The sequence below is a fragment of the Nansenia antarctica genome, assembly GCF_963989245.1.
Source record: "Nansenia antarctica genome assembly, chromosome: 18".
In the NCBI taxonomy this organism is placed as follows: Eukaryota; Metazoa; Chordata; class Actinopteri; order Argentiniformes; family Microstomatidae; genus Nansenia; species Nansenia antarctica.
Window position 1 is genome coordinate 17,891,349 of NC_137691.1, and position 22,500 is coordinate 17,913,848.

The following is a 22,500-nucleotide window of genomic DNA, read 5'->3' on the forward strand; positions in this document are numbered from 1 at the left end:
AAAGTTATGATTATTGAAGTGATATCAAGTTATAAAGACAAAAGGAATGATGTCAATTAGTATCAACCTACCCCAGGATGCTTCTTGGCGTGTTGGATCATAGTTCTAATCATATTCTCAGTCTCTCGGGCTTCACGTCGCTTACAAAAGACCAAAACAAAAGATGCTGGGAAAAGAAAAACCGAAACACAAAGTAATGATATTTCTATGGAATTATTAATTCTATTGCGTCCATGAGGACCTCTTTATGCTGATTTATTTAAAGAGCTGTTTTTCAGAAAGTGCGCCAGTGCAGAGAAGGGACCTGTTGCTAGCCAACTCTCTAGGAAAGGGGTCAAAGGGAGGGGGGAGGGAGGGAGGGGGAAGGGGGGGGGGGTTCTAATCCTCATAATCATATCTGTCTGGAAGGTTTAGCTGAGCCCTCTGCACATATCCACTAGAGCTGGTCTCCATGCAGAGTTTGCAATAGGCTCACATCTCCGTTTCAGTCTGACACACTCTGGATAAACGACTAATGCAGACACAGTGAACTACTCAAAAAGGTTATTTGGCTGTCCCTGTGGGAAAAACAACCCCTTTTGGGGCTCTATGAAGAACTCTTATGGAACATATATCTTTTTTAAGAGCGTATGCTAGGTGACTCACTCATATTGCCGGTGCACTGTATGTCGTTCGGTGTGTGGAGAATGAGAGTGTGGCACACTTGTTGTTTTTGCCAAGTTGGAGATGAGGATTCTAATGTTCTATCCATCATCTAAGTACTGTAGGCTGTAATGAGTTTCAGACATCGAATATTTCACACTGTTTAGCCCTACTGTCCACCTAGAAGTCTGCTGGTTGGAGAGGTTGAGGACAAGAGAGTCCATTTCCCCCGGGAGAAGACCTTTGTAGCAAGGATGATAATAGCCATCGATTGTCTCAGTAATGCATCGGCTCGAAGTTCCTTAACAGCAGTTTGTGACCTAATGTAATTAACACCCAAAATGCCTACGCTAGACAAAACCATGCAATTATCTCCTGATTTTCTGACACAAGCTGTATAATCGGGATTATAATCACACTTCAGGTGATACTTCTTGTAGCAATTACTTTATTTTTTTACCTGTTTCCAGTTTCACCTTTAACTTCAACCCTTTATTTATATAGGTATATCTAATATTGGGTCTCATCATTCTGATGTGTCAACCAAAAGTGTGAGACACATAAAGTTGTTTTATTTCACATTTCTCAGTTAGAGGAGAAAGGGGGGGGAAAATGCTATTTTTGTCGTGACAAAGGTAATGGCACGATGGTTTCTCAACGACACCGGATAGACAGATTGATGGCGGAGGAGGGCTGATGGGAAGGAGAGGTGTTCGACAAAGAGGATCGGGAAAATGAGATGCATTAAGAAAAAAAACGTCAATACGTCCCGTCCCCCCCCCTCCACATCAGTCTGTACCATTGTTCACCCCCAAAGGATGGTGCTCTGCGTTCAGACGAAGAATCACAGTGCAATATCCAAATCTAAATGTTTTTCATGGGTGATTCAGTTATCAGGAAGAGTGCCTTTAATGACATTTTCTCTGTAAGAATGGAAATTGCGGAATCCTGAAGCCCCCTTGTGACCCACCCCCTCCCTCCCCCCCACCCCCCGCTACAGAGAGGTCATGCCAGTCCCTGTATTCACAGACACATGACTACACACACAACCTCTATAAATTTTCAAGGAGCCCTGGTGTGTGTGTGTGCGTGCGTAGGAGCATGCGCGTGTGCGTGCAAGCATGTGTGTGTGAGAGTGTGTATGTATGTGCGTGTGTGTGTGTATGTGCGTGTGTGTGTGTGCGTGCGTGCGTGCAAGCATGTGTGTGTGTGAGTGTGTATGTATGTGCGTGTGTGTGTGTGTGTGTGTATGTGCGAGTGTGTGTGTGCGTGCGTGCGTGCGTGCGTGCAAGCATGTGTGTGTGTGAGTGTGTATGTATGTGCGTGTGTGTGTGTGTACGTATGTGCGTGTGCGTGTGTGTGTGTGCGTGCGTGTGCGGGCAGGGTGGTTCAGACATGATTCCCCTTGGTGACAGCAGGGTGTGCCGTGCAGAGGGAATCCAGCAGGCTCATTTAGACATCAGCAGCTCTGGAACAACACAGCGCTGACCCTGCCTCTGACCCCTCCTGCAGCCCTGGGCTGCAAATAATGGATGGGCCTTCTTCTCATAGAACTGGAATTATCTATGGAGGAGGTCTGGTCTGTTCTAACATCACCGCCATGTTTGGTTCATAATGGAACCTGACCTGAACCAGAACCAGAGAATTCTGACAACTGATTTGGAATCGTCCTAGGACTCCACTGTCTTATGTTAGTTCATGAATGCGATACATGTATTTGATCTAATTTCCATTCCTATACAGTAGGTACTTGTTAGGGGTAAAAAAAAACATTTTGACGAACATTTGATATTCAAAATCTCCTCTGAGCAGAAGGTGTGAGAGATTGTTATTCACCAGCAGAAGGCTGTCCCCAGGTGTGGCAGGGAACATGAGCAGTTGCTCTTATTTAATGATTAGGCTTGAAGCATACAGAGAGTGATTGTCTCTCTCGCTGCTTGTCAACGATAAAGCTGTAGTTAGTAGTTCAACCAGACTTTTCTATCCATATCTTTACATACAGTACCAGTGAAAAGTTTGGACACACTTTCCCGTTCGATTGATTTTCCTTGGTTTTAGTGGGTGCTCATTTGGGCGTGTTGGGTGGGCATCGGTTCTCTCGTAACCTCTCCATCACCACTCCAGGTGGGGAAAACTTGGGAGATGGTCATGAGGTGTGTGCCCAAAACCCTCTCATACTTTCTAGTGGCTTTGATCCATTTATTTTTCAAAAGCTTGTGACAAGAATGCCAAAGGTGCACAGTCCAAATTCTTCCCCAAATACTTTTATTTCTCTAATTTCCTCTCTTGTCCTTTGTCTTTGTTACCCCTCCACCCCTCCGTCTGCTCTCTGTTGACAGAATGGTGACACTATTGAAACCACACTTTTACCCTCTGTTTTGGTGGGGCCAGATGTTACCCAGGTAGACTCACAGGCGTGAGAGAAGGTGAGTATGGGAACACTTCTGGTGCTAACAAGCCCTCAGCCCTGCTATTTAGCTGAATATGTGTGTTTCAAAAGCATGTGTTTCAAAAGAATGTTATTTTAAAAGTGTGTATTTTAATAAAAGCATGTCGTTTAAAAGCATGTCTCAAAATAATGTGTTTTAAAAGTGTGTATTTTAATAAAAGCATGTCGTTGAAAAGCACGTCTCAAAATAATGTGTTTTAAAAGTGTGTATTTTAATAAAAGCATGTCGTTTAAAAGCACGTCTCAAAATAAAGTGTTTTAAAAGTGTGTTTTTTAATAAAAGCATGTCGTTTAAAAGCACGTCTCAAAAGAATGTGTTTTAAAAGCAAGTGAGGCAAAATAATGTGTTCTTGTGGGGAACATGCCGCGTTCTGGCCTACTGGTGGAACCAGACTGTGGTGGAGTGGAGGATGGTGGAGCTGATTGACACAGGTGTCTCATCATCCCAAATGGTCTTTTTAACCTGTGTGTGTTTGTTCCCCGGGACAGTGAACGAGGCGGGAGAACCTGCCGAGAGACCTAGGCTTCGTTCACACGGCAGGTCTTGATGCTCAATTCCGATTTTTTACACAGATCCGACTTGTGACCTATATTTGGCCTACATTGACTCCCGTGTGAACATTCCACGGCCCTTAACAGACCCGCATGTGCAGAAGGACAATAACAATGACGTCAGGATGTCGCGCTGCGCACTCTTTACGGAAGTAACCATGGATAACATGATAACGTTTACAACCGGTTTCATTTTCAAGATGGTGACCATCTCTCGGCAGCGGGCGGACGTTGTGAAATTACAACACGGCTTCGCAGATGTGTTCTCCCCTCTGCCCAGTCGTACTAGGCTCATAGAGCACCATATAGATACGCAACCGGGTGTTACGGGAAATAGAGTCAATGCAAGAGCTGGCCGTGGTCGAGGAGTCGCACAGCGATCGGTGCAGCCCCATCGTGCTGGTATCTAAGCGCGATGGGTCTGTACGTTTCAGTGTTGACTACAGACAGGTGAATTCTGTGTCTAAGTTCGATGCCGACCCCACGCCCCGGATCGACGAGCTCCTGGACCGGCTTGGCACAGCTAAGTGGTACATCACATTGGATTGCACAAAGGGACACTGGCAGATACCACTATCGCTGGCGTCCCGGGAAAAAACTGCATTCTCTACCCCGCAGGGCTTATTTCAGTTCACCGCGCTTCCGTTCGGGTTGTTCGGGGCCCACACCACGTTTCAGCGGCTGATGGACCGTGTTCTGCAGCCGCACTCTGCGTATGCTGCGGCGTACCTGGGGACACCTGGCCGCAGCATATGCAGAGAGTGGCCGCAGGGGCTGCAGGTGGATAAAACCACCGCGATCGCCGCCGCCGCCCCCGGCCCAGGACGTGAGGCGGTTCCTGGGACTGGCCAGCTACTACCGGCGGTTTGTGCCGCGGTTTTCGGAGTTGGCCAGCCCCCTTACCGACCTCACCCGGAAGGGTACCCCAGATCCGGTCCGATGGACTGTGTCAAGTGGCGTTCGGCGGGATTAAGAACGCCCTCTGTGGAAAGACAGTCTTGTATGCTCCTAACTTTGATATCCCTTTTTCTCTGCAGACAGACGCGTTGGATAGAGGGCTGGGGGCGGTGCTGACCCAGCAGGTGGAGGGAGCCGACCGCCCGGTGCTGTACCTGAGCCAAAAGCTGTCGGAGCGGGAGGGCAGGTACAGCACGGTGGAGAAGGAGTGTCTGGCCATCAGGTGGGCGGTCGGCGCCCTCCGGTACTACCTGCTGGGGCCCTCGTTCACCCTCTACTCCGACCATGCTCCCCTACAGTGGCTCCACCGCATGAAGGATACCAACGCGAGGATCACCCGCTGGTACCTCGCGTTGCAGCCCTTTAATTTCAGACTGCACACCCACGTAGGGGTGCTGAGCTAAGAGTATCTCAATAAACGGGCAGCGCCCAGCCTGTTTCTCTGTGTCGACCTCCCTCTGTGCCTCGAATCCTTTAAACTAATCCCTTACTTAGTTTTAAAAGTATGCGTTTCAAAAAATAATGTGTTTTTAAAAGCAATGTGTTCCAAAAGCATGTGATCCACGGATGAAGTATGACTCTCCTACTGTAGAAGATCTACAAGTATAAAGGATTGAGGATGAAGACAAATTTGAATATTAGGAAATTAATAGCTGTGTCTGTTCTGTCTGCTACCTTGATGAATACATCATTCTTATTGCCGTATCATAATGGAATTATCTTCAGGTGTGACAAGGGCCTTTAATGAAATCATAAAGGTAACCTGCTTTTTTGTTGGATATTTACGGTCTATGAGGGTCTGTGTGTGCGTGCGTGTGCGTGTGTGTGTGTGTGTGTGTGCGTGTGTGTGTGTGTGTGTATTCTCTCCCTCTCCTCTGAGTGATTGTGTATTTGTCAGCCTGGCAGTCACACCATTTGTGGCTGGCATAAAACCCCCGCGGGAACCACCAAATCTGATTGGGAATCTAAGGAAGAAAAAAAAACACATTGGCTTCTTCTTGCACTTGTGAATTGATGGGTTGAATGTTTGGCTCTCATTTTCATGTCCTGAAGCACACATAAAAAATGTTTTTTCAATAAACAGTACTCTTTGATGCATGTCGTTTATCTGTTTTGCCCCCCCCTCCCCTCACCCCACCCATCTCTCATAGTATCAAAGTGGCCCTGCGTTGTCATTCTACCTACAGTACTTTGAGCTACTGGGCCTTGACCTCTCTCTACTACTTTACCCCCTCAATGCTTGTAAATCTCCTCTCCGAAGCCGGGAGGGACGAAAACAATATTAACGAAGTTCAATGAGCGGCAAAAGGCGAAACCATAGTGGGCTTGGCCATCCATAATTCTCTTTGATTGAGTTCTGTATTGCAAAATCAATTTCTTCATGCTTCACACACTTGTAAATAATATATCTTTTCATGACAAAGGAACAGTGTTTCTTCCTACATTAAGCAGTGGAGCCCCCCACACACACACACACACCATCCATCAGTATTGCACGATATCACAAGGAGGTTTGAATTATTCATCTTTATTATCAATATTGACAGTGTGATTATGTTCTTGTTGGAGACAGGAACCTTCACACTGTATGAAGTTGGTGGAGAGGGGGAGGAGAGGGGGAGAGGGCAGAGTAGGGGGGAGAAAGAGAGAGAAGGGGGGATGAAATTGAGAGAAAGAGGAAGGGGGAGAGAGAGAGCTCGACAGTGCTCAACTCTGGTATGACCGGTGAATCAGAAATGTCGTACAAAATATAATTCAACATTTCCATCCATCTTGTAAGAGGCAATCTGAGATTGGTCCATAATTTTTTTTAACTTTTAAATGAATGTTATATAGCCATCGATTCTTGAATATTATAATTGAGTATAAATGTCTCATGAGCTGAGTTCAACTCTCTTATCAGAACCCTAACTATATATTGAGGCCTGGGGTGGTCCAGTGGTCTGGCACCGCGGTCTACAGTGCACACATATGCCCATGTCGGCATGGGTTCGAATCCGGCCCATGCCCTGCTGACATGCCCTCTCTCCCTTCTCCTTACTTTCCTGTCTGTCTCCACTATATATATGTCCAATAAAATAAAAAATATGAGTGGGAAAAAATATAATAAAAAAGAACCCTAACTATAAGCTTGTTACACTCGATGGTCTGTAAACACACACTGTGTATAGCATAACCTGATGAAAGCTATAACGTCGACCCCACGGATGGTTATTCCTTGCATCCATTGCTCCATCTATGAATGTGAGAGTGGTTATATGTATTACTCCTGCCCCCCATCCCATCCCCTACCAAAATCCCAGATTGTCCCTTTAACAACAAGTTTTTTTTTTCTTTTACTACCTTCCCCTCCGTCAATAATTAGTTTTAATTCCTCCTCCCAGCAGCATCTGCCTCGTCAGTATGTGAGGTTCAGGGTCTCTGGTTTGCTGGGCGCTGGGCGCTGGGCCGGGGCTGTGGGTGAATGATCATTTGTTCATCCCCGTTGTGAGCAGTGATGAATAGCCCTCAGCAACTACGGAGGAATAATGCTTGAAAGGTAGAAAATGAATCCGAGCCTCCTCCTTCCTGTGAATATAAAATGTATTAACAATTGTGGTAGGAGGGATGTTGCGTGGTCAGCACCGGCAGTGGTTAGCAATAGACAGAGAGGGAGGGAGGGAGGGAGGGAAGGAGGGTGAGAGAGAGAGAGAGAGAGAGAGAGAGAGGGAGGGAGGGAAGGAGGGTGAGAGAGAGAGAGAGAGGGAGGGAGGGAAGGAGGGTGAGAGAGAGAGAGAGAGAGGGAGGGAGGGAGGGAAGGTGAGAGAGAGAGAGAGAGAAAGGGAGGGAAGGAGGGTGAGAGAGAGAGAGAGGGAGGGAGGGAAGGAGGGTGAGAGAGAGAGAGAGGGAGAGAGAGAGAGTGGGGGGGGTGGGGGCAGGAAGTGGAAGACCAGCTCAGCAACTACCCTACAAGGCCATTAGTCTTCATTTTCCCCCCGACGTGCGACAGGGCCCTTGCGTCTGAAGGTACAAACTGAAATTTATTGGGCTGGCCCGCTCGGACTAATTGAAAGAAATTGTCTGTCTGTTTGCTTTCCAAGCGCGTTGGAGACGTGTTCTCGAGGTGGCGATCTGAGAGCTAGTTAGTTGTCGCCTGATTTTTTGGGGGTCCTGAAGGGTTTTGATCCGTGAGCGCCCTCCACTGAACGTACGCGGCAGAGCGCCGGACATCCTCAGCCAAGGGACTCAGCCCGACTCCGACTCGACCTGACAGGCCAATAGGAGGCTGGTGGAGGTAGAAATCGGAGGACCGGATTCAAGTAACACATGGAACGGAATGAGGAATGGCGTTTGATACCGTTATACCTTATTCCATCCCATGCATTACAATGAGCCCTGTCCTCCGACGTCTACCTCCACCAGCCTCCCTTGACACCTCATGCCTAACTGTAACTCCTAACCCCCTCCCTAACCCTCTGAAGCCTTTCCTCTGTGGCCTGGGGTGGTCCAGTGGTCTAGCACCGCGGTCTACAGTGCACACATATTATGCCCTGCTGACATGCTCTCTCTCCTTACTTTCCTGTCTGTCTTCGTTATATCTGTCCAATAAAATGAAAAATATAAGTGGGACTGCCCCACTCAGCAAAAATAACGCCTTTCCTTGAGATCTGAGAGGATCGGATAGGTGGAAGCAATATGGCAACGTTTTCATAGCTACACTACAGAAGCTATAATATGGTCTGCATTCTCCATCCAGGTAGAGTACACTGGCCATTACTGGCAAGCAGTGGCAAACTTAAAGCCACACACAGGATTCCACAAATCCACAACTGTCAAAAACACTGTGACAGGTTAGTGTCTGCTTCCTCTCCTCTCCCCTCCTCTCCCCTCCTCTTCTTTGTCAGGAAGGAAGAACATTCTGTTTCCAGCTCCAGCCTTGCCTACTTCCACTATAATTGACACATTTAGCATGTGGAGTAAATCCTGAGGAAGTGTTTGTGTGTGTGTGTGTGTGTGTGTGTGTGTGTGTGTGTGTGTGTGTGTGTGTGTGTGTGTGAATGTGAATGTGTGTGTGCGTGCGTGTGCGTGTGTGTGTGTGTCTGTGTCTCTGTGTGTCTGTTTATGTGAAAAAATAAATAAATCTCTGTGAGTCGGTGTGACTGGCACTGCCGTTTCGACTAATAATATGCAGATGTTCATAATAGCAACTGTCTCCTCCCTCTACCTCCCTGTGGCCTCTATGGCAACGGAGGCATGTGATGAAGGCAGACAGCTGACAGGACCTTCAGTCAGGTTGACTCCTCCATCAGGAGCATCTGCTAAACTTAACTCTCCGAGAAAGAAGGGGGGGGGGGGGGGAAGAGAGAGAGAAGGAGAGGAGGCGAAGAGACAGAGAAAAAGGGAGGGGGAGGGCGAGGGCGAGGGGGAGGGGGGGGGTGACAGACAGAGAGACTGAGACAAGCTCGGAAGATAGACAAACAGAGCTCGGCTCTTTCCAGCTATATAAGCAGGTCCGTTGGTACAGAAATACAGATACGCTCTGATAGCCTGTGAGCCTGACTGTCTGAGTATACGGAGCCTGAACTGTTGACTTTATGTACGCACACAAACACAGACACAGACACAGACACAAACACAACCACAGACACAGACACAAACACAGACACAGGCACAGACACAAACACAAACACAGACACAGACACAAACACAAACACACGCACAAACACAGACACAGTCACAATCTCTAGAGAGAGCAAAAAGTTTAGGCAGGTCACCCTGAGCCTCATTTGACTGGCAGCGTTCATGCAGTATGTCTATGTACCGCTCGTGTTTACCGTGAGTCCCTCTTCCACAACTACTACTGTACCATATGTAGCTTCGCCATCGGTGATTATTACAAGCTAACCAAGGGATTGACCTGCTCTCTCTTTCTCTCACATTCACTCCCTCACACTCTCTCTCTCTCCTGTGTGCAGAAGAGCCTGACAAGAGCCAGAGCAGCCAGCCACTTCGGGTGGAGGAGCTGTCACCAATTTGTTCCTAGCCATGGGGGATATGCAGGGGACAGAGAGGCGATGGCAGCTGATCCCAGCTCATCCCAGCTAATGAGGCCCTGTACCTGGCTCTGGATCTGGCTGGGCTGTGGGCTGTATGGGGGTGCCATAGGCTGCTGATAGTGCCTGGTTGCCCATACAGTACACACACGCCTTCCTCTCTGTGTCTTGTCTGTGAGACGGATCACTGGCACGTCCCAAATGGCATCTCCCTCTTTTACTGGCCACTGCTTTTTTTCCCTCTTTCTCCAACTCTGCAGCCTGCATTATTTATCTGACTGAGACTGAGAGACATAAAGGATGGAGCTTCGGTCCGAGGCGGGGAGGGAAGGAGTCTTCTTTTGTTGGTGGTTCTCGCAGGACACAATAGATATTGATGGCTTCCTGTTTCTCTGTTCCATGAGAGCTTCCGTGTGTAAAGATAGCATGATGAGCTAGAGCAGAACTAGCCTACTAAATGAAAGGCTGACATAACTGTAAGGGCTTTTACACTCAACAGGGCCGGACTGAATCATACTGTGCTGGCTCAGACATCGTCACAAACATCTTTTTACAGTCTCCTTTCCAGCAATGTTGTGTCCGAAACTATACTGGATGTGTGACCAGGCCAGCCCAGCCCAGCTTAGTTTGGAGCTGTAGTATGAGTTAGGGTGAGTAGAGGTGTAGTATGAGTTAGGGTGAGTAGAGGTGTAGTATGAGTTAGGGTGAGTAGAGGTGTAGTAGGAGTTAGGGTGAGTAGAGGTGAGTTAGGGTGAGTAGAGGTGTAGTAGGAGTTAGGGTGAGTAGAGGTGAGTTAGGGTGAGTAGCGGTGGCTTTGCCGTTAAATCCTGCTTCCCTAGAGTACCTCAGAGGTGTGTCCCCTGCTTAGGTGCGGAACACAACGACGGGTTAATTGTTTCATATTTACATTTACTACTAAGGATACAAAAAGTCAACAGGGGCAAAATAATACATTTTGAGTTAACTTCAATGTTCTGTCCAGTCTTGTTCTATTTGATTTAGTCATATTCCCCAATCAGGTTTATTATATGTATTGTCAGATATCTACTGTGTTTAACTAGCTCTCCATACTTTCACATTCAATAGCAATATAAATCACACTGGAAAATAATTAAGAGAATTCCTTCACTTCAGGCAAAAAGATTAATGAATTAGAGCTAAATCGATATTGAATAATCTTGGGTATTTTCAACATGAAATGCCTCATTTAGCAAAACACACTGCCGGTTCAGATGACTATATATCAACAACTTTAAAAACCTTAATAAGCTTTTAAGGTGCATACGACTTCCTTGATTGAGGAAGATGTAATTAGATAATCAGGAAAATCACATTAATGTTCAGTTCTGTTTTTAGGATCATTTTTCCATTCTCCGGGCAGGGGCGAAGAGAGGATGTGTATGGTATTATTGTATCCATTTATGAAACACAGTATATGAGGTTTTCTAGCTCAGGAGCGCCACAGTGTGGCCATTGGTGGTTCTGATTCAATGTTCAACATCAGAATTGAAGGAAGAAGAATATTATTATTATTATTGTGGTCACAGAAAAAACAAATGGAGGTCGCATACTCTCCTAACATACAACACTATTTAACCTAGCATGTGTTGTGTGTTACCTCCCCCATGGACCTCAGTCCCCTTTCAGTTGGAGATAAATATTGTTGTTACAATACTACGCATTGCAAGAAGAACAACACACAGAGGATTTGATTCCCTTTTAATAGTTAAATACAACTCCAATCAATTCAAAAAATAGTTCACACAATTATGACAACGATGGTATGCAGAATGATCTTCACATCCCTGTCCTAATCTGTCGCCTTCGTAGAGAGCTTTTACACACGACAGAGCCGACCCGAACCATACTGTGCTGGCTCATATTTTCCTTTCACATTCTCACCTTTCAGTAACTATGGCGGAATGCGTAACCAGGCCGGCCCAGTACAGCTCAGCTCAGCTCGGCTCGGCTCTGTAGTGTGAGTGTACAAGAGATCTTATAAACAATTTGCATTAGACAAAAATATGATGATTGTTTGACTTCATGGTGTGTGGATCGGGGTGGGGGGGGGGCTCGGGGGGAGGGGGGGAACCTGAATAATTGTGCTGATTCACATAACAGAGAACCTGGCCACTCAGCTAATAGCGAGTGGTGAGTCAGATCAGCTGTTTCTAACCTCCCCGTAGAGAACCTTCACAGCAAGGAGAGAAAGACGGACCACATCAGCAACAAACCGACACTACTGGAAGTCCCAATTCTCCTAGCTCTTCTTGAAGTGCGGAGCCCGTGCTTACAATAGTCCTCTACTTTAAAAGACATGTGCGTGGCACAAGTGTTGTTCATACTTCAGGAAAAGGAGTGGAGAATCAGGACTCCGCACAACGTTTCCTTCAGACATTCAGAACATGTTCCTAGTCCCTGATGAGTCTTCGTCAGTCGCCAGCTGATTAAGTCTGATTGTAAAATCAATATTCACCACATCTGGTCTTTGTGTCTTTTTTGGGGGGGGGGGAATGCATATAGGTCATGGTCGATTTCCAAGTACGAACATCAATGATAAACCTGTTACGATAGAGTCACACGGTTAGCTTTTTACATCCATTTCTGGATGATGTTTTTTTTGTATGAATTGACAGGCTTCTGTTACAGCTTGGACAGTAAGTAGAGGCTGAGGTAAGAAACGCTTCACCTGAAAACACAACAGCAACGGTAGAGACCCGTGACAGTCACGACATCTTGAGGAACAACTAGCTTAAGTTTTTAAAGGCAAATGGAGATTTACAGGTGTTATGGGTGTCACTCACTAGTGGGTTGGTGAGGGGCGGGTGTGGGTGTGGGGGGGTTGGGGGGGACTCAGGGTGTGGGCGTGGCCGGGGGCCTGAAGAGACCAGTCTTTCTGAAGTAGCGTACGATAAGAGGCACGGCCACCAAGGTGATGCTGATGCGGAGCGGAGCGAAGAGCTTGTGGACCGCGTAGGCCAGCACGAACGTGCTAGTGCCGGCCGCCATCTTGGACTGCACCACCGTCTCACTGAAGCCCAGTTTGCAGAGGATGGCCGCCATGTCGATCCCACTAGAGAGACAAATCACGCACACACACACGCACACGCACACACACACACACACACACACACACGCACACAAATGAATAATGATACATTACATTTGTGTTGCGCTTTTTCATGGACTCAAAGCGCTTCGTATTCTGTCAAGAATATGAGAAATAGAAAATAACAAAAGAGGAGAGTCACAGAAAAGACAGAACACAGGGCCCTGCAGATTGGAAGCCCGCCTGAACAGGTGAATTTTCCGCAAGGTCTTAAAAGATCCCAATACTGTCAACAACACTTTCCTCTCAGGCGAGAAATTACTTGAGGGAAAAAAGTAAGATGCGTTTTTTATGCTTCTCACCACTAGAGGGAGTACTATTCTTTCACCGTCGAGGTTTCATTTCAAAGCAAGTATGATCTCAGTGACTTCTCTGTAAGCTAAAAAAATAACAGGCAGGTTTGCGGAAAGAAGTATTGGTACTACACACTGTGTGTGTTAATACTTCAAATCCACAGTTAATCCACTGTACCCTTCCACCCTTTCAGCCGTCATTGAATATGGGGCATCTCAGCTCTCGACACGGCTTCTTAGTTCAGAGGGGTTCACATTGAAATGCAACTCCACACTTTGCTCCCCCCGTGACTGGTACAGAGCACTGGAGGTGATAATCTGCTGCGTTGGTGATCTAGCGAGCCTGTCAGGAGACCAAGGGTCATTACTGGTATCAGGGGAAATCGTCTGAGCTGCCTGATAATCTCAGCTCAGCTCCCTCTGGTATTCAGACCACTGGCACAGAGCCAACAGCATGTGGGGGGGTCAAAGCCTGGCTGCCAACGGAATGTGTGTGTGTGTGTGTGTGTGTGTGTGTGTGTGTGTGTGTGTGTTTGTGTGTGTGTGTGGGGGGGGGTCAAAGTCAGGCTGCCATGGCTACCATAGACCCACGGTGTTGTTACTGCTGTATGACATGACGTACCACTTTCAGAGCAGGTAAACTAGAGGGCCTGTCTGTTTCAGCTGGTAACACTAACCGGAATGCAATGTATGTCATATGCCATACCTACAAACGTTCAGTGGCTCTCACAGTAGCAATATCCAGTGGTTTTCATGGTTTAACACCTGGCTGTTACCAGACTTAGTCAAATATGGGCCTGGGTTGTTGGAAAAACAACAACTTGTAGGCTAATAAAGGTGACCTTGACCCACCTGGAGACGGCGAGGTAGAACATTCCCAGGGACATGAGGGACATGCACACGTGGAAGGACACTCCCACCGCCCCGTACTCCTTGAAGACCTTCTTCAGCTGCTGGGTCTTGTTGGGTTTGCCCTGCTCCGGCTCTCCTGGGGTCTTGGAGGAGGAAGAGGAGGGGGAGATGGGAGAGGTCTCATTGGTGCTCTCCTCCGCTTGCTGGGGACAGAGGGAGCACACTGGTCAAAACTGGTTCCACATATAGGCCTAGACTAGAGCATTATAGAATATTATATCTATTTTCCATTTAGAGCTGGTTTCCCGGACACAGCTTAACCCTGATATTAAACAGAAACGCACCTTTGATTGAGATTTTCGATTGAAAATGTTGTTTAGTCCAAAACTAGACTTAAAGGGATGTTCCACTTCTTTTAATTGTTTGACTGGTTTGGCCCTGACCTCGGGTGTAGTTAAGTAGTCATACTTTGGGCCTCAAAGGGCCACATCCTTTCAGAAGATCTGTCTAAAACATTTTGCGGACACTCTAATTCAAACTCAGATTGACATGAATCCCTCTCGGGAAAAAACATTTACACTGAAATACACTTCAGGGTTTCCGTTGTCATAGTAACAACAAGTGAAAAAAAAGTGGATTACAGTGTAGTTAACTGACTTGTAATGCGAAACATAAACAAAACATTTAGGGCCGGTTTCACAGACGAGGACATATTATTTCAAGAATGAATGGGGCTCTATGGGGCCAAAAATATGACTACTTCATATCTAAGGAACCAAACCTGTAACAAAAAACTGTCTTGGCTAACCAGCTACACCCAAGGTCAGAGCCAAACAAGGAAATCATGTTTAAATGGCGGAACATCCCTTTAGCTGTGACAGGGAAATTCGCCAATAGTTTACTGGATACACATTAAGCAAAGTCTTCGATTTAACTCCATCTTTAATGGAAAGTCTCCATTAAGCGTGATTTAATCTGTCAGCCCCAAAAAGTGTAATTGTGGACATGGTAAAAAGGACTGAGTCGACTGAGCCATCAGAGAACACCGTGCGTCTGGTGCCCCGTAATACAACTGCGAAAAGGATGAATAAGCATCTACGCAATTTATCAAACCAGGGCGGTGTTGACCAAGCATAGCTTCACTCTATTCAGCAGCTGAGTCAGCTGATTAAACAGACTAGTGTTGTGTTATTCATGCAATCCCACTGTGTGTGTGTGTGTGTGTGTGTGTGTGTGTGTGTGTGTGTGTGTGTGTGTACGTGTGTGTGGAGAGGCACGTGCTGCTGGGGCCGTGCTGCTGACAGCATTCACACACATATGCGCTCACGAGACCCAGACAGCCAGGCTCTGATTACTCTGTGTGTGTGTGTGTGTGCGTGTGTGTGTGTGTGTGTGTGTGACCTCGCAGGGCGCTCTGCCAGATGAACGAGGGACCAGACACAACATCTAGCAGGACGACATGCAGCAAGGCCACGCGGGTCGCTCCAGTATGTGGAGGCAATAAATGGATCCAATTCTGTTTATAGAACGAACACACACACACACACGCATGCACACACACACACACACACCCGCACACACACACACACCCGCACACACACACACACACACACACACACCCGCACCCGCACCCACATTACACCAAGCCCAAACTATAAATACAAGTATCTAGCTATGTATTTAGCATGTGACTCAGACCAGCCAATGAGGAACCATTAGAACAATATATATATAATAAATAATGAACTAGGCCTATATAGAAATGGCAGTAGTAATTGCACGTACAACAATAACAATTGAATTGTGGCTCACACTAGAAAGCTGTCTAACGTGTTCTTTCCACAACTCACGTGTAGACATACCGGTATGGAAATAGATTAATATTTGCATACCAGTAGACCAACAGTAAACCCACCCATCTGGAATCTTTGTGTGTATGCATGGCGGCACACTTGGGGTGTGGTGTGTAGATACCAACCGCATCCAAACTGCCGGCTGTAGTTGTGGGCTGTGTGATCGCTATCAGGGTGTGTTTCTGTGCTGAACCACAGCCAAGCGGAGTGGGAGGAGGACGGAGGGTCTGGGGAGAGGCCCGGAGCCTTGTACTAGAGGTCAACAACCCTCTCACAGACCAATCACAACCCAGCGCACAGCCTGGGAGGAATAACTGCACACACAGTTCAGGAAATAACTCGGCGGGACATGCAGAGGCTGAAAGCTAATTTTAGGCACAATATCACAAAGTCTCTCTGTCTGAGGCAGAGAAAAGTAGAGAACTGTGCCCTTAGAACTCTCTTCTCCACTCACTCACTCACTCACTCACTGAACTATGTGCCCAAATGTGCCCTACAGTACACCCGCCCCCCCCACCGTCCACCCCCAGGGTGAAGCTAGGCTATGCTAGGCTAGCCTGCGTGGCCGCAGTGACCTCCCAACAATAAACAAAAGGGCCTGAGTGCCATAGAAGCAGAGCTTTGGCTTCCCAGAGAGGGAGCAGGCCGGGAGCACACATGGGCAGGTCATGTGGTTGAGTGGCTGTAGGGAGCGGTGCCAGGGAGGGGTAGAGGGGAACAGTGGGGCTGCTTGTGTGTGATAACAACCTCCCACTGGCCAGGCCAGGGACTGCAGCCTCTCACAGGGCACTACTACTGCTACACGGGATGGGAAGAGAGGGAGGAGGGGAGGGGGGGAGGGGAGGGGAGGGGAGAGGGGAGGGGAGGGGGGGGGGGGTTAGGGGAGAGAGGACTCTGTGTCCTCCTATGTCAGGGTCAGCAGCCAAGGGGGAGTGTTTGTTTGTTTATTTCCTGTCGTTGAATACGAGAGCAATGAGAGAGAGGTTGTTGATCATCTTTGTGTGATTCTCTAAGCTCACTTTACGTTAAGTTGCCACTATACCTATGTGGTAACAGTACACTGTGATAATAACATTGTATTAACATATGTTTACATAGTCATTGTATTAACATGCTTTTACGTGGTACATTAGTAATTGTTTTACATGCTTTTACATAGTGCATTAGTAATTGTTTTACATGCTATTGCATCTGAATAGAGTTGACTCAATTGATTTATTGCACACATGGAATATTGGGGACGGCACCAATTCCAATTGTGTGATTTGTGTGACACATTTACCATGCTGGCGGTTACTTTATAACTACAGTATGTGACATGTTACTGGCTACTGGTAGTGTTACTGCACTAAGTATAGGCGCAACTACAAATGTAAAGTGATGTTGTGTTTATTATTGATGTCACCTTGAAGAAATCTGGTCTGGTAAGTCAACCCTGCCAACTCAGGGAAACTAACAGTTTTAGTCCAAAGGTGGCATCTCTCTCTTCTCTTGTTTAGAGAGCAACAGTGTGGCTCAGACATCATAGCCTGGGAGGCCTACATGAGCAAAAGCTGGCTGCTTGGTTGAATCACACATGTATAATAACCATTCAGAGCTTTTCAATTGACATTGTCTGTCAAATAAATACGTCCGATAAGATACAACATCGCGAGCAGCTTCTTCTAGGCTTTCTTGATATTGTGCATTATTTCACAGACGTCCAAATCTCATGCAAAACGTCCAAGTCTCATGCAAAACGCCCAAGTCTCATGCAAAACGTCCAAGTCTCATGCAAAACGTCCAAATCTCATGCAAAACGTCCAAATCTCATGCAAAACGTCCAAGTCTCATGCAAAACGTCCACGTCTCATGCAAAACGTCCAAATCTCATGCAAAACGTCCAAATCTCATGCAAAACGTCCAAGTCTCATGCAAAACGTCCAAATCTCATGCAAAACGCCCAAGTCTCATGCAAAACGTCCAAGTCTCATGCAAAACGCCCAAGTCTCATGCAAAACGTCCAAGTCTCATGCAAAACGCCCAAGTCTCACGCAACCTCTACACCCACGACTTCACCCCCATCCACCCCAGCAACTACATCGTAAAGTTTGCAGACGACACCACCGTGGTGGGATGTATCTCGGGGGGGGGACGAGGCGGCGTACAGGGATGAGGTAGAGCAATTGAGCAAGCTGTGCAAGGTTAACAACCTGCTGCTAAACAAGTCAAAGACCCAGGAATTCATCGTAGACTTCAGGAGGAAAAAGTCCGAGATCCTGCCCCTGCTCATCGACGGAGAGAGCGTGGAGATAGTCTCAACCCTCCGATTCCTGGGACACAACATGCGGGATGACCTGGCCTGGAAGGACAACACTAAAGGCACCATCAAGAGGGCACAACAGCGGCTATACACCCTGAGATGCCTCAGGAAACAACACAACAAGAAGGAGATACTGGTGGCCTTCTACCACGGCGCAGTGGAGAGCATCCTCACCTTCGGCATCTCCAACTGGTTCCACAGCTGCACAACAGCGGAGAGAAACGAGCTACAGAGAGTCGTGAGAACAGCACAGAAGATCACCGGCGCCCCCCTCCCCTCTCTGGAGGAGCTGAACAAAACACGCTGTCTCAGGAGGGCCTCCAAGATCTCCAAGGACCCGACCCACCCTGGGCACGAACACTTTGTCAAGCTGCCCTCGAACAGGAGGTACAGGACCCCGGCCGCTAAGACAAACAGACTGAAGAACAGCTTCTACCACAGGGCCGTCAAGGCCCTGAACATAGAAAAGGCCTAAGTTCTGGGCCCAGGACAGTCCGGACGGATTGTATGGCAGCTAGTGCTGAGGCACAAACATGTACATTTTCAAGCCTGCAAACTGTGACACTTTAAAATAATGTGAAAAAATACTTTCTTGTGCAATATGACAACCCTAGTTGACTATCTGTGCAGTATAGTACAGTGGATTGTGTACATAGCCTTTATTGATGTAAACCAGCTCCTTACCTTCTTGTGATTTTATGCATCTATGCTCTTTCTAAAATGTGTTTCTTTTTCCTTTCCTAAACACCAGGGGAGCCTCCCCTCCTAAATTTCGTTGTTTGGTACCTGTACTGTAGCAATGACAAATAAAGTCTATCTATCTAAAACGCCATTCTGATTAAGATGTTGACTGTCAGACCTACCTACAGGCTAGATCACGTGATCACGCGCGTCACTTTAGCTTACTGTGCATATCATTACATATCATTACGAATGAATGAATGGTCTTTATTGTCATTGATATAGTACAGGTACCAAACAACGAAATTTAGGAGGGGGGGCTCCCCTGGTGCTAGGAAAAAAATACTAAAAACAAGAAGGGAAAAGAGCTGGTTTACATAAATAAAGGCTATGTACACTATCCACTATACATATCATTACATATCATTACATATCATTACAGCACCCTGACCGATTCCAATGTAAAGTAGGCCACCTACTCAACTGTACTAAATGTGTTTAATACTATTAAAAAGCATTTCCGGCAACTCATGTAACACTGTCTGTCAGAGAACATAAGACAGCCCCCCCCCCCCCCAACAACACCAGTTGAATGTTTCGAGACAAGTGGACATAAGCGTGACACGATTGCTTGGTTCAACAATCAACATTGTTAAATGGAAGTGTGTCAACAGTGTTAAACAAACACTACCAAGGATTTAACCAAATTACCCCTTTGTGATCCACCGTGTCCTCCCGGGCGGTGTCGCGTTTCTGCGATGCAGGAGAGGTGGATGAAGATGAAGATGAAGATCTCATTTGCACGGTGGTCGTTCCGCTGGGGGGGTACCGGGGGGTGCAGACCACCTGGGCGCCACTACTGCTCCTCGCAAACCAGAGAGATTGAAGTGCATCTAGTGTCCTGCTGCTGTGACATCCACCCGCTCGGAGGAAGAGAGACGAGCTGGTTGTTGATCTACGATCGTAGAGACTCTGGTGTTGTTGCGGAGGACTTTTGGAGAGATAAGAGGTTGTTACCCTTCTAGTGAATTCTCCCCGATGCGTGATTATGAAACGAGCGGAGTCCCAGCAGCATTTGACGGTGATCATGTCCCTCTCCCGGTTTCCTCCGTGCGAGTCCCGACGACTCCCGGTAGATCCACTTAGAGATGTTAAGCCTGGAGAGCGATCAGATGTAATGTTGCGTAACCGATTACCGTAACAGGTAACGTCCCGTATGTCCCTGATGTCCCGTATATCCCTGATGTCCCCTAAGAGTCTGGTGGCTTTAAGTTGAGCCCAGTTCAACCCCCTGGTCGTGGAGTTCAAACCCGCCACATCTAACCCCGCTGCCCGCAACCTTGCTGCTCCCCGACAGTAGAACATTCTGATCTCGGTACACCAGAAGCCAGTTAATAGTTTAAAGGGTGTGATCATTAATAATTTTTTTTTTTTAAATAGATCTATTTGAGGACGCCAAGCCAAGCTGATTAGAGCAGCCACATCAACATGCTGTTGTTCTCCTCTGGACCCTGGGGGCTGAGACATGAGACAGCCAATGAGATCAGAGCTGGTTCTGTTAACCAATCACACGCACGCATGCTGGAAAAAACCTTAAAGGTGTAACAATACAGTTACATAAATCATATTTAAGTCATCAATTATGTAAGCCACTGTAAAGTCATATGCTTTGTAGTAAGTAGGAGAGTAAGAGATCAATCCCATTTCAGTAGGTTACTAGAATCATATGCACTGTCCTGTCCATGATCTCTGTGTGGGTTGTATGTGGATGTGCATGAACCTGTATGATCACTGGCAAACAATATATTATTATATTATATAATACTGTTGCTCTGCTTATTAATATTAGGTGGGTTTGCTTCAGCTTCGCTATAATCTTTGGTTTCGATACGTATTCAACTTTTTAAACGTTACTACTTTAAAGTGCACTTTAAAGTGTGTGACGTCTAACAGGGTTATGGAAACCCAATGCCATTTTGTCAGCTGTAAAATATGCCTATTAGTCCAAATTATCACCTCGAATAAAAGCCTTTTGAAACTATTAAGCTTTTTGTAACTCCCAATCCTCTAATCTGGTGAACCTCTAATCTCTTGGTGTTGATTTACACTGTGCTTAAGGGCGGCCAACATTCTGTGAGCTCCTTTGTCACTGCGACTGCCATGGACCTTTCTTAAATCAAAACAACAGGAGACCTGCAGAATACATTCTTAGAATGATTGCACAACAATGCACTCTTTGCTTCCAGTTCTACCCCACTGAAACCACTCAGTCTCAACCAATTCAATGTTAAATGGACTGACTTATATAGCGCTTTATTCCAAAGCGCTTTGCAATGGCCTCTCATTCACACACACATTCATACACCAAAATGGTGGCAATCTACTATGCAAGGCTTCGGCCCGCTCATTTGGAGCAATTTGGGGTTCAGTGTCTTGCCCAAGGACACCTCGACCCCCCCCCCCAAGAAACTGCACCGTCATCATGATGTATGTGGAATATCTCCCAGTGAGCTGTGGTGTAACATGAACCTGTAGGCTATCATACTAATGATAGACATGCCTGGTCTCGGTCTCAAGGAAGTTGAACATCATCACCTTAAAGGGAGAAACAAGTTCAACCACCACTCTCTGTGCTTTCATTGCTGAAAGCATTCTCCATCAATGATTCATGATAATGGATTCATCAATCCATGTTTGTGTGTGTGTGTGTGTACTAGTGTGTGTTTTCATAGAAAACAGACATTCACCCATAAGTGCTGTACAGTCAACCGTTGAAGCTTATCTTATAACTATCAAGACATGTGCCCCATTGTGTTGGGAGATAGATACGGTTATCCCTGTGACCATGACTACCAGTCATTCTATGAATGAGTGGAGACGTGCTTGTGAAACCAGGACGTCATTTTGCTGAATGTTTGTAATTTCACAGGAAGTGGTTGTGCATTACAAATAGGTCTTAAACATCATTTTGAACCTGTTGTAGTTCTACATACATTGATTCATTAATAAAGGTGTCCTTTTTTGATTGCAAAAACATCCCTCTTTCCTCTGCAGTATCTGATCCGCCTGAGGAATTCACACATACACACAGCTACAGTGTGAGCTGGCAGCGAGCCATGCATAACAGCAACCTACACTATCGAAACAGAACACTGTGTCCTCTTTACTACCTTACCACAAGAACCACATGCGGAAACATTATAGAGGTCTCTAAAAGTGTTGCCTCTGCTATCTGTGCTTTTTATGTTCCATGAAAAACAACATTGTTTGTTCTTTTCAATTGCTAATGGCGTTCTAATGACAGATGTTTTCTTATCTGATTTCTCCTTTTGCATTATTGAGAAACGGATGACATGTTGCAACCTTGACCTTCACATGCACACTCACATGCACACTCAGCACGACACGAGGATGTGTATCATGTGTCATAATCAAAAAGGCACGCTCAGCTCTCAGAGAGGGTTCATTTTGATGAGTGTCTTTGGGTGCTATGGTCATATTATTGACTTAGAACAACGTCTAAACAGAGCTAGTATGATGGTGAGGAAACCGACCCTTCTGTTCGCATCAGAGACAAAACGGAGGAACCAGAAATTCAACGGCCCCCGTGAGACAATGTGTAACTGGATCCAGGATTGTCTCTCAGCGTTGCTGGCATCGTGCTGCTGGCCCATGGTGATAAGAGGATTGTGTGTGTATGGCAACAGGCCACGCTACAGTACACTACCGTCTCCATAGCAGTGTGTGGCAGGCCGGAGCTAAGCTCTCTACAGGTGG

The 22,500-nt window shown here is 46.6% G+C and overlaps 2 protein-coding genes across 3 annotated transcripts in view; both read right to left on the bottom strand.

Moving 5' to 3' along the window:
- LOC308173112 (cytochrome c oxidase subunit NDUFA4) overlaps positions 1–113 on the bottom strand; it is a gene marked incomplete at both ends in the record, with an annotated part of 13,679 nt that extends 13,566 nt beyond the window's left edge. Inside the window, one exon of the mRNA XM_080548078.1 lies at positions 72–113. Within this exon, the coding sequence (XP_080404204.1) occupies positions 72–113 (42 nt within the window). The remainder of the gene's footprint in view (positions 1–71) is intronic.
- An 11,222-nt stretch (positions 114–11,335) lies between these two features.
- Positions 11,336–20,114, bottom strand: fam210b (family with sequence similarity 210 member B). 2 transcript variants are annotated; one of them, XM_080548394.1, is made up of 3 exons: positions 19,435–20,114; positions 13,888–14,090; positions 11,336–12,706 (listed from the first exon to the last, which is right to left on the bottom strand). In XM_080548394.1, the coding sequence occupies exons 1-3, from the start codon at positions 20,086–20,088 to the stop codon at positions 12,487–12,489; spliced, it is 1,077 nt and encodes a 358-aa protein (XP_080404520.1). In that variant the 5' UTR covers positions 20,089–20,114; the 3' UTR covers positions 11,336–12,486. The 2 variants fall into 2 exon arrangements, with proteins under 2 accessions (XP_080404520.1, XP_080404521.1); XM_080548395.1 differs by lacking the exon at positions 19,435–20,114 and adding an exon at positions 18,217–18,818.
- Positions 20,115–22,500: the final 2,386 nt, after the last annotated feature.